The 12,249-nt window shown below is 35.1% G+C and overlaps 1 protein-coding gene across 39 annotated transcripts in view; it reads right to left on the reverse strand.

The window, feature by feature from the left end:
* RIMS2 (regulating synaptic membrane exocytosis 2) overlaps window positions 1-12,249 on the reverse strand; it is a 459,058-nt gene that overhangs the window by 312,486 nt on the left and 134,323 nt on the right. For 15 of the 39 annotated variants that reach the window (XM_062568297.1, XM_062568296.1, XM_062568306.1 and 12 more), the window contains exon 1: window positions 4,693-4,814. The exons of the other annotated variants lie outside the window; for them this stretch is intronic. In XM_062568297.1, the coding sequence (XP_062424281.1) occupies window positions 4,693-4,814 (122 nt within the window). Of the gene's footprint in view, window positions 1-4,692; window positions 4,815-12,249 lie in introns of those variants that run through there. 39 annotated transcript variants of the gene reach the window in all.

Below are 12,249 nucleotides of genomic sequence, written 5' to 3' on the forward strand. Positions count from 1 at the left end.
CATGAACTTTCCTGCTGAACATTGCAACAGCCTGCGCTAGCCTTCAGAGCGTAAGCAGCTGTCCTGCGGCAGTCAGCCGGCCGCGCCGGCGTTAGCTGCGCTCCAGAACTCTGACTGTTTGCTGAAAAACACACACGGTTAAGAACGGGGGAAAATAACTTTTCTAGGCCTGTAGCCCACTAAGGAAAAAAATTAAGCAGAAGGAATCTACTTAATCGGTGTATCTTTTTCCTTGGCTTTTCGACTAGTAATACATATAAAGGCAACATACCCTTAGGATGACAGCAATCCCCTTGCTTTGTTGAACTGATACACGGTCAGGAAAAAAACAAACAAACAAAAAAAACCCAGATCCTTACTGCAGAAATATCTCCACAAAATTGCTTCCAAATAAAGAATAGAAAGTGCTCTTTCTCCTTCAATGTCAAAGTAATCATTACTTGCACGGTGATGAATAACAAATGTCTGTGCCAGTAATTCTGGACATCATCATATGATGGCTTCATTATAAAATGGAGCGTTAGTAAACAGTTGATTGTCACATTTAGGAAACAAAACAGAAAAGTCAATAATGAAAACAAAGAATACTTTTCTGCTAAAATGGTATTTTCAGTGTAAATATCTGGTTTCATTAACAGGCTAATTTCTTAGATATTTTAGTAACCTTTTGAAAGTAAGAGCAATTATTTAGAAAGAGCTTTACGAAAGTATTCAAAAAGTAAAAACACTTAAGGATCTCTAAAAATACTGATTTTAATTTAATGATATAAAATACATTTTCCTTTTGTAAATTAGGCTTTTTTAATTTCAAAACATGGACCACTGTTGAGTTTCTGCTGTACACAGAATCCGTGATGAGACCAATCGTTTTATTATTGGGGGGGGCGGGGTGAGGGAAAGGTACTAGTCATCTTATGCCCCTGTGTGGCCAACCTGGACAAAAATTCACCTTTACGTAGCTTTAACAAAGAAGTAACATTCTGTGGGATAAAGCACATTTAGGTACATCTACTGCTTTCCATTCATAAAGAAAAGCTCCTAATTTATGCTGTAAATTGTAAAATTGGACTGATATTGTTCCGTGCAGTTTGTATCAATTTTAGTCACAAAGGATACTCACTCTTACGCAGTGATGTGTTAATCTGAATATTGCCCAAAGCGCTTGTGAATTCCAATGCAGCACAAAGCATGCTGCTACAAATTGAGCATCTGACAACACAGTATTCAACTCTAAATGTAAAATGGCAATCAGCAAACCTAGTATATGTGATAATTAAGGCCTCTTAAAGGCATCGAAAAACTTTAATTCAGTCTCCTTACTTATTTGAATAAAAACTATGTAAGTCAAAGTTATCAGAAAAAAAATAAAATTCAAAAATCTGAAGCTCCCTTAGACTCTGTTTTAGACTTTGGATGTAATATAAGCATTTTGTTATAATGTTTTCAAAAACAATATAAAGGTCTCCTGATTTCTTTTCTTGTACTTTTCCAAAATGCAAGAAGATTTTATTCCCACGCTACCTATTTGCCGATACTAAGAACACAAAATAACTTCAGTGACTTTCTCACCTTAGGCAACTCATAATTTTTCAATAGAAAGTTGTCTATTGCCCAGGAAATAGCACTACAGTCCACAATGCAGGTGAAACAAAATTCTGAAGTAAACTCACAGCTCTTACTGCTTCAGCTGGCTGGAGTTGGTATTGTCAGGTAGGAGACACACAGGGTTAGGAGGAAGGGACCGTAAACCAAGCATCTCTTTTACACTCACTACAGCATCTTACAGAGCGCTGCTGCAGCGTAACTGGCAGAAGAGAATTAAACTGCAATATTCCTCCAACAGATGCTGTTGGCGGAGGCTAACACATTGAAACAGTAACATCAATCCAACTCCTGAGGAGCCCAGTATCGTTCGGGTTCGCTCATATCAGCCACTGTAATGCAAAGAATAAACCATAAAAAGCCAATTCATGTAAGGTTTCTATGTAACACGATAAAAGACATTTTAATATATTCCTGCTAATGTTTTAGAAAGGCCAAGATAACTGGCTTTCCTGAAACAAAATCACAGCACATCTAACTTTCTGAAGAACCGAAGAACTCTAAGAATACAGATCATGTTAAAATTAATGGGAATGTATTTTCTCTTCCAGTTCCATGCATACTATCTATTTTCACTTTGACTCCTTGTTTTAGAGCTTATTTTCTGCTATATTATTAGTATGCATTAGTGTGCTTTCTTCATATTATTAATTTGTATACCAGCAGTTAATGATTCTGTGCTTACTCTCAGATTCTTTCTGGACTCTGTAATTTTTTGTATTAAAATAGAATGAAAAAGAAATCCAAAACAGGAAAAGAATCATCTCTTTTTAGTCCCCTGACTATTTAACCATAGTTAAAGTTCAAAGATACAGACCACATTATACCTCTTAAAAGCAGAATCTTTTACATGCTAAAGATATTTGTGTTTTCCTTACTACAGTTCTGAAACATTAACTCTTACTGAATGAACAGCTAGTTTTCAGTAGATGCGTTACACTCTTTGTGCAAAGCTTTAAATGAAAAATCTACTTAAAACATACAGTACCTTGACATAACTAATGAATCAATAAGACAGCAAAAAGGAGAGGTCACCAGAATAAATTTAGGTAAGACTTTTTAGTGACTATTCAATATATGTCTTCCTCACAGCTATTTTATCAAGAGCAATTTTAAAATACTGATACTTATTCAGAAGACAGAAAGAATATTTTAACTGAAAAAAAATGAAATACCTTTCAACTAATAAACCAGTTTAATTCTAGATAACACTTAAAACATGACTTAGCCTCTCATGATTACTCCTACATATTGCTAAAAAATTGCACAGTGGCACAATTGCAATTTCTTGAGGCCAAAAGCATAGTTACCTAGTTAAAACACTACATAGTTACCTAGAAAAACACTACAAAGCTGTTTATAAATACAGAAATATTCTCATCCTAATTAAGCTCATATTGGGTCAGAAGCTGGGTTTCCTAATAACTCTTTCTTGTTAATCATTGTTCTAGAATAAATGTAATTCTAAATTTCAGTAATAATAAATGTGGTAAAATATTTCTCTGATGTCTTTTGATTTGAAACTGGTAATATTTGCAGCTTTTGCCAGAGAACTATAAGCAAAGCACATGCATCTTACATATGGATCTGTAAAAAAATTAATAAAAAGCATGCAGCTTGATCTGCAACAACAGATACAGAGAATCAGGAATAGGTTTGTAGATGATCAGAACAGTTGCTTAGGGCTCTCCTGGTTGTTGCCGGCCTTGAAACCATGCACTTGGAAATATGCACTATTTTACCATCACAGTTGTATTACATAAATTATTGCTCCATTTTGTAGAGCTTCAGAGATTTCACAGAACACCAAAGGCATGTTAAAAAAAAAATCCCTTTGACTATAGATTTCATTTATATATAGAAAGAAATCTTAATTCACTAAATTGATTATGATTACAAAAGCTACCTCTAATTTTGCATGTCTATTTAGAAATTCATAACTAGGATTATAAAGCTTAAGAACAGTAAGATGAAATAAATATTATAGTATTCTATAAAGAAACATGAACAGTAATGGAGAGAATTCTTAATACACCATTCTGGGAAATAAAGGTAAACAGTTTTCTAAAGTATTAAGTTCCAATATCATTGTATTTAAGAAAGAATATCCCATTTAAAAGCTATTTCTCCTACAGACACAGAGAAGATTAAAATGCTGGATATAGTCTCTGCAATATTACTTCCACCCTTTTTCCAGAATGTTTCCATCAGTGCACTATCACTATAAAAAACTACAGGATTCTCTTCCTCTCTGATCTGCATCCACACTTCTTAGGTAATATTCTTATCCATTTTTACCCTCAATATTTAATAGCAGCATGACAAAGTTCAAAACATCACTAAAATAGCATATGTTTACTGAATAATGTAACAAAAATCAGTAATTTTTAATTCAGTTTACTCCTAAAAATAAAACTAAGAAATCAATTTAATAACCATCTCACACCAATAAACAACAACTCTCTATCATCTCTAATTCCCCCAAAACAGTAACTATTCATAAAAGGATAGCCTACAGAGCTGACTGACCTACTGCAAAGCATCCACTCATCATCTGTAATTTGGCTAGTTAAAAAGATCATTAAAAAGCACTGCACACAGAGTCTAAGTCTTCTGAAAACAAGAAGCTGTTTTCTGCATATTTTCCAAATGGTATGCAGGACTGCTAATACACATCTTCCAACAAATTATGCATGGTTAAACAGATACATCTTTGAGCATTTAATCCTTTCACTGCCACATCTTCAAAGAAATCATTTCCTCAGACAAATCTGTTTATGAATATTTAATATGCTTCAAGGATTACACCTAATAATGCTACCTTCTAATGGCAGCTAATGTATTTGAAAGATATATATGCATCTTAAATATTTTATTCTATGTGCGATGGGTTAATTCCTGCAGATAGAGTTCTCATTTAAATCCTGATATAAAACATAAAAATATCAATGGAAGAGACTCATTGCTACCACAAAAATATTAATGTCTAAGAGTGTAATTATAAAGATATCCCACTGGAAAACATGTAAATAGATTACTATTAACACAAGCATAGAAATAGTAAGGAGAAAATGTTAGATTTCTACTTACCTAGCATTGTTCAGCGTCTGTCCAAAAAGATCATTTTGTAAAATATTTGGAGGGGATGAGAAAACCCCATGAAAATGAGATAAAACAGAATTGCAGACCTGGCGCAGTGTCTCAAATTGCATTTTCTCTCTTTCTTTCCCTTCTATTTTTCTTCACCACCTGTCTTAAAAGTCATCTGTTTTGCACACACCATCAAATGCAAACATGCCAATCAAGTTCCATATTTCTCCTGATCTCTGTAAAAACTGTGCCTAAATGAGCAGGGGTTGATAGTTAATTGTACAGTCATTATTCTTCTAATTCAGTCGTAGAAGATTTAGTACCCGTGCGGCTTTCTCCTGACTGTAGCAAGAATTCTAAACAGCAGTAAGCTTTTTGGGCATTCCCAGCTGAAGTGTGAAGCTGAGCTGCTTTCATGTACTCTACTCATATTTCTCCAAGCCTATTAAAAACACGCAGTGAATAGATGCTGTCGTCAGGAGTTTCAGCACATCTGGCTGCCAGCAATAAAATCTCCGAAGTAATAAAAATGGGGACAAGGCATCCTCGCAGTGTTACTACTGTCTAAGAGGAGGAGGATTTCTGCATCTTCTCCTCCTCCTTCCCTCCCCTATAAAAATGACTAACACCACTGACCGTGTATGTAGGCTTTTTTTTTTTCTTTTTTATTTTTTAATGTACAGGCAGCTATACAGGACAGAAAGACCACTCTAAAAATAAGATATCATATTCTCCATATAATAACATGTAGCACTGAGATCGGAACAGTAGACTTTCTGCCTGTACTTAAAAAGCTATGCTGTACCTTACAGGAGATAACAGGATTTTCATTGCAAACATGTAAATGTAGTATCAGTTCATGGCTAAAGGAAATAATATACATTCTATCAGATAACCCTGCTCAGTTAGGTAATGTATGTATAGCACTGAGGCAATGATTAATCAAACAAAGCTAAAAAAAATCATTAAAAGCAATGGCCACTCATATATATAGTGCATTTCAAAATAATAAGTCTTCTGCACCTTTTAAAAGTTTATTGCACAGAATCAAGCGTGATAGAACTAAGCAAAATCAATCACTTCTTTCGGTGCTCCATACCTGTCTAATCCCAGGAACAGCCATAGGCTTAGGAGCCTATGCCTCTGGTACATGCACAGTATAGGAAATCAATGAGCAAGAAGTAGAATCAGTCATCTAACAGAATACAGAGAGATTCTGCAGCACAATGTGCACAGTGCATACTATTGAACGTACAAAAAATAAGTATCTCTGCCTAACTACAAAATGTTTTTCCTCAATTCTTTCAATATTTGTGCCAGATTAGAGGACAGCATTACAGAACATTACGGAATGTATTCTATCACTGTCAAATTGAAAAATAACAATTAAAATGATTTTCCCTAGAATATCTTATTTTTTTATCCATGGCTTTTAACATCTTAGTGCTAATTACAAAATCTCCAAATAAAACCAGCACAAAATGAGGGACATTATTAAGGCTCATCCACTGAAAGTGATTTTAATCCCAGAAGAGACGGGAATAAGCAACCTTCCAGCTAATTAAAATGTTGCACTGATGTGCTCAGAAGGGAGTTCCCATCCAGCCTTCTCTGGCCAGAAGGATGGCAGCTACAATGCAGAGCTTTTCAAAGAAATAAAAGGAAATAGGAATGAATTCATCTACAGGCCTGTAAATGGATATAGAAGACTTCTTCACACTTATGTTAAAACTTTCAAAAATGTAGAGAGAAAGTATCAGTTAATAAAACTGTTCCCAAAATCCATGTGAAGACCTACAAAGTACTATACAATATATAGTAACTGTATTTCTGCCTATAACATATTGTGCATTATGGAAGCCTATCTTTGAGAAATTTATTATTATGTGCAGTAAAAAGCACTAGACTGTAAGTATCCTAAATCTGATAACAATGATCAGTTCCTCAAGTATGAACTAAGGAGTATTTATGGCTATTTTGCAATAATAAAATGAAAACACTTTGTAACTACCTTTCCCCTACTGCACGGAAATTCGTGTTTGTCATAGGAAAAATCTCTCTTACATTCCATCAGAAAGACAAATTTTCAAATCTGCTGCAAGAAACAGAATTTTCTGCTAGAAATGATTTAAGGTATTCAAATAATTACTAGTCTTATATACACTGTTTAACAATATGGAGACAATGTAGACTGCTGACTAGATACAAAACCAACATTTTATTGCATATTCCAAACGTATCACCGTTTTGCTGTGTGGCTTATGGATGGTCATCAAGGCCAAAATGCTCCTGCAATTGCAACCTATGCCTGAATATTTGATGTTCACTTTTCTATGTCTTCCTTTTCAGATATTTAAAATAGAAGTCATGACATACATTCTTTTTGTTAAACTGCTCAAAAATTATTGACAAAATGACAAAAACACATATTTACAATTTTCCATTCTTTTAATTCTGGCATAAGGAATGACTTCAAATATTCACGCAAATAAACCCCTTAATGGGAAAAAAGTAAAAGGAAACTTTTTTAATGCATATACTCTATTGATGCTATCAGCAAAAAAAGATATATAATTTCTCTTTTTTGCATGTGTACATCTAGAGATTTTCATCAAAATTGGATTTAGTATTGACTAGAAATGTAATTAATTTTTTTATTCCAAAAAATAAAGATAGTACAGAAAAATAAAGTTTCCTTTCTTTCTTAAACTTTCTATTGCTCTCACAGAAACTGTTTTGATTGATTCTTTCCAGTATTTAGTATGTGGCCTGTATTATTACATAGACTCCATATATACACTTACTAGTAAGTGCAACATTTATTATCATAAAGGCTTTTTTCTTAGTTACTTATGCCTTTGCCAAAAGGCAGTCATTTGGTCTGGAAGGAAGAGACATAAGTCAGAGACAAGTCAGACAGGAGAGAGCAAAGGCGAAGGAGCAGAACGGGTTGTGCCCGCTGGAGTACGCAACCCTGCAGGACGAGAACGGCACTGACAATCGAGAAATCTGTGGGACCACACACAAAATTTATTTCCTGTACACAAATATTATTGGAAAACACAACATTACAGGTACTAGCTACCTTATTCCATCCCTGCTACGGCCGTGTTTTTTTAAAAAAAAAGTTAGGAAATCATATCCTCAAAATACCTATCTCAAGAGCCTCACATAATAATTCCAGAAGAGGTAGGGTTTCTTTTGTTCCATTTAATTTCCTTATACTTCATATGTCCTTTTTTCTTCTGGTAAGCCATCTATACCTGCCGATATCGGTTTTAAAAGTAGTACAGGTCCCATGTAAAAGCTTCCTTTTTCTGACCATCCTTAATTCTGTACTTTTAAACATATAAGATGAGACAAACTTTACTCAAGCGGTCATGATTTTGGAATTTCCTAACTTTTGAGGGACTGATTCAAGTAATTTTGATGGTGATTTTTATTACAGTATTTTGCGCATTTATATTTGCGCATATATATATATATGCTTTACCGATAATTATGATTATAAATAATAACCAATTTCATCTCTGCACTAGTTTTACAAAGGTTTTCATAGACATTACAACAAGTTCTTTAAATATATTACACATAATGGGAAAAAGGAGTACCAGACAGTCTAGGTGACACTGCCATGGTTGAAATGGCCCTTTCAACATGAAACGACAAGCCCAGGAAAGCACTGTTGGCTCTCCTTAGCCAGGCATCACTGAATTCCCTATAGCTACCTATTTTTCAGCCAGGCTAAATGTTAATAAACACCCTCCAGCTACAAACAGTTCTGAAAAAAAAAGATTATGCCAGAAAACTCACCAATGTACGGATTTTTTTCAGCTGGTAAAAATATATTTATCTTTCAAAAACAAGATTAAACTTCCTCTTTAAATTTGATGCCAGAATTAGAAAGCTCTTAAGGGAAAGCAATCATATAAAGAAAACTGACAATATGTTCAAATATATTATCTCAAATATTTTATAAAAGCATCACTTCTTTATTATAGGCATACAGAAAATATGTTAGAAGAAAGCAGTAGCTTAAGTGAGCTAAAGTCATGAAACCTCATTAAAACTATGCATTGCACCTCATAAGGCATTTAAGATCATTCTGTGATAAAAGCTACTATCAGGTAGTAGCTGATAGTACTAATCCAACAATTTTGGATTAAATTCCATTCTTATTTATTGGGTATTACTTAAGTACAGTTTGATAGAAACAAAGAAGAAGATGGTAGAGATAAGTCACTTGGAGTACAGAGTTCAGAGTGTTTTAAGGTACAGGAAGTTAAGTCTCCTTATTTCATTTCCTCTAGACACTGAATAAAATCGGGCAATAAACACTAAATAAACCCCTGCAGTGTATCCATGATTGGTCTCAAATCTGCCCTTACTAGAACATTTAAATAAATGTGAGATAAAATTTTTCTGATCATTTGATGTAAGTATTCCTGTTATTATAGGAAAACATCTGAAAAAATACTTTTTACACAGGTGGTTAACACCAATGGCCTTGCAACACTATGGGCTGCAAGGCCACTACTGTTAACCACTTGTGTGAAAAGTAAACTAATTTAAATTAAATTCAGTATTAGGACACACTTTTCGTTTAGCTACTGTAAATGAAATGCAACCAGACTGCTTCCTTTGGAATAAAGCACACATTCACTAGTACTTCATAACATCAATGAGCAAAGGGTTAGTTTCACAAGAGGAGCTTAGCAAGACTTAAGGCAAAATCCACAATTACAAATTTAAACAGCTAAGAACAGAAGTCTCAGAAACCACTACTCTAAGATAGGAAATAACAAAGAGAGGGATACAAATACAGCCTCAACCCCAAAAGGATACAAGTACCTAAATCCAGGCTGCAGGGAAGCGTAAGTCTCTGCTCAGGAATCACAATAAAGAATCCTCCTCTTGAGCTGGACGATGTTTCAAACATGACAGTGGTTCAAAAAGCACCCTTATTTCTATTAAGGTAAACCTAGCAGTTAGAACATTGTTTTGGATACAGAGTCCCAAGTTTCTCTTCTGCCCTCCTCAAATATGCCCAAACCTCTCCTCATCAACACTCTTGGGTTTTCCAAAGTGGGAGTTGCTGTTGAGACTGCTCTCTTTCCCATAAAATAATTAAATATTGAAAGAACTATTTATTGCACTGAGTTAAACATTAATTGACAGTGGAAAAGTGATACTGATTTTATTCCCTGGTACTCAGGTCACAGATCTAAGAAGGAAGATATTGAAATTCCAGCTAAGAGAGCAAACCTCATCACACAGAATATCTGCTAACAAAGTACAGTAAGATAAAATAACTTGAGTTCATGTGAGTATCCCACCACCTAAAGTTACGTTCTTTTCTTGCTTGCACTTTTATTCTAGTATCTTCACCCTTCCCTGTTTCCTTACATTAATTTCTCAGGCATTCTATTCATATTGTTTTTTTCTATTTCCTTCTTCTGAAAAATACTTCATCTTCTATTTCTTCTTTTAATACTAATCCATACTCTCCTTTTAGCCTAATTAACAAACTTTAAACCTAAGAATATGAGACATAGGAAGCTGTGCATTCTTTCTCTGTTCTTCTATCCATATTATTGCCCCCAACTATCACCATCATTAATGAGCTTCAGCAGACAGGTTAATTTCAACCAAATTACAAAAAAGGGATATAAAATACAATGATTATGTTGCAAGAAGATGTGTGAATATCAGCAACACCAGAGGAGGAGAAAGACGCAGGTCAGTGTGTCTGTAGAGGGAAAGCTGGGCAGAACCGAGACATTACCCACGGCCCTGGGCGGCAGAAAGTCAATCAGAATGTGGATGCTGCCTGAAGAGGCACCTCGCTGCCAGCTTAAGTTCGACAGAAAAGTCATGAGTGATAGGAAAAGGCGCTTAAGTTTTTCTGATCCTCTAGTCCATCATTGAGGAAATAGGTCAAAAAAAACAGGGAAATAGTTATAGGCTGTACTGATTCTCATGCCCATGAAACTACTTCTTTCTATTATATTTAATCCCTCACTCCTCAGTTCCCATTGGTGTGGCTGCTAAAGACATTCCACGCACACAGGATTCCTCAAAGTTTATCTCCTGTTCCACCAGTAGTAATATAATTAACGAAATAAGTTTTCCTTACTTTACAAAAATACATCACCATCACAAACCCTGTAAGTAAGTAAAGTATCTATTGGATCTTTCAGGAAATTATGCCTAAGTGATCCGACTCAAGCCACAACTGAGAATAACGTCAGCACTTCAAACGAGATGTATGAGTCCCGATCACTTCTCTCCCTTGTGTTTAGGGTACTAGAACTTTGCTTCTCCAGAGTATGTTGAGCAGCTGTTTAGTAACCTGATTCCAGTTAAATTAGTGATAACATACCCATTGCATATCAACGTTCTTTGGACTGAGGTTCCAAAAAAGCAGTCCCTTCACCACCTGGCCTCTAGCGGCTCCTGGGACTGCTCTTTCGGTGCGGGGGAAGCAGTCTGCGCGTTGTACCTCAGTCGTGAGCTCGCCCAGCAACAACCGCAACGCTCTGAGTGCTCGGAAGGCGGCTGCAGTTCAGCTACGCGCGCTCAGGGCAAAACACAACAATAAACCGTCGGCTCCACTTTGCATCATTAAGGAGATCTGCGTATTTTTACAACACCCAACTGTGAAAGTTCTTAGAACAACTAATGTTATCACCACAGGGGCAAAAAAAGGCAAGCGAATGTCTATTTTTTAATGAAAGTCAAAATTAACCTTGACATTTATAGATTCCCAAGAAAGTCAAAAAGTACAGACTATCAGCCCCAAAGGCCAAGGTTTGATGAGAGCTTCCTGATTAGCCTTGGACTTTCTGAACAAAATGCTTCGACTGTGCCTAATTACATGTGCTTATGGTCTTGTGATGAGACCAACCAATTCATTTCTCTAAATCTCATCACGGTCTAAGCAAAAGACAATTAATTACGATCCACTGACAAATACAGCCTAAAGACTTTTTATAACTTGGCAAATAAATTAAACATGAGGTTTTACCTATATATTACCATGTGGAAACAATATATTTTACAAGTAAAAGAACTGGAAGTTGAGATTTTATTTTATCCAATTACAGCTTAACTAACATGTTAAGAAAGGGAGAAAATGAAGACATATGAGACTGTTTAAACGACTCGCTTATCATAAATCATTTCAATGTTAAAAATCTGTATTTTTTAAAACTCACATAATAGAGGAATAAGTCCCATTCTGCTCCTTAGGCAGATACTAGGAAATCTGCCATATGTTCAATTGGGAAATCCTGCTGTTAGGCCCAATGCGGACAGATACAAAAACTGGCACTGACCATACAAGCTGCACTTTCCAAAATGAGTGAGATGAAGAATACAAACAATCAAATTCATTAAGGGAAACATAAAAATGATCTTTAAAAAAAAAACTTTATTATTAATGATAACAGACCATCCATGACTCTACCATGACAGTTCTGCTTCTTGAAATTATCAGTAGCCTCAGAACCAGACATACTGTCAATTATAATGATTTTAAAGCTATTTTTAACATGA

Source organism: Rhea pennata, chromosome 2, assembly GCF_028389875.1.
Source record: "Rhea pennata isolate bPtePen1 chromosome 2, bPtePen1.pri, whole genome shotgun sequence".
Taxonomy (NCBI): Eukaryota; Metazoa; Chordata; class Aves; order Rheiformes; family Rheidae; genus Rhea; species Rhea pennata.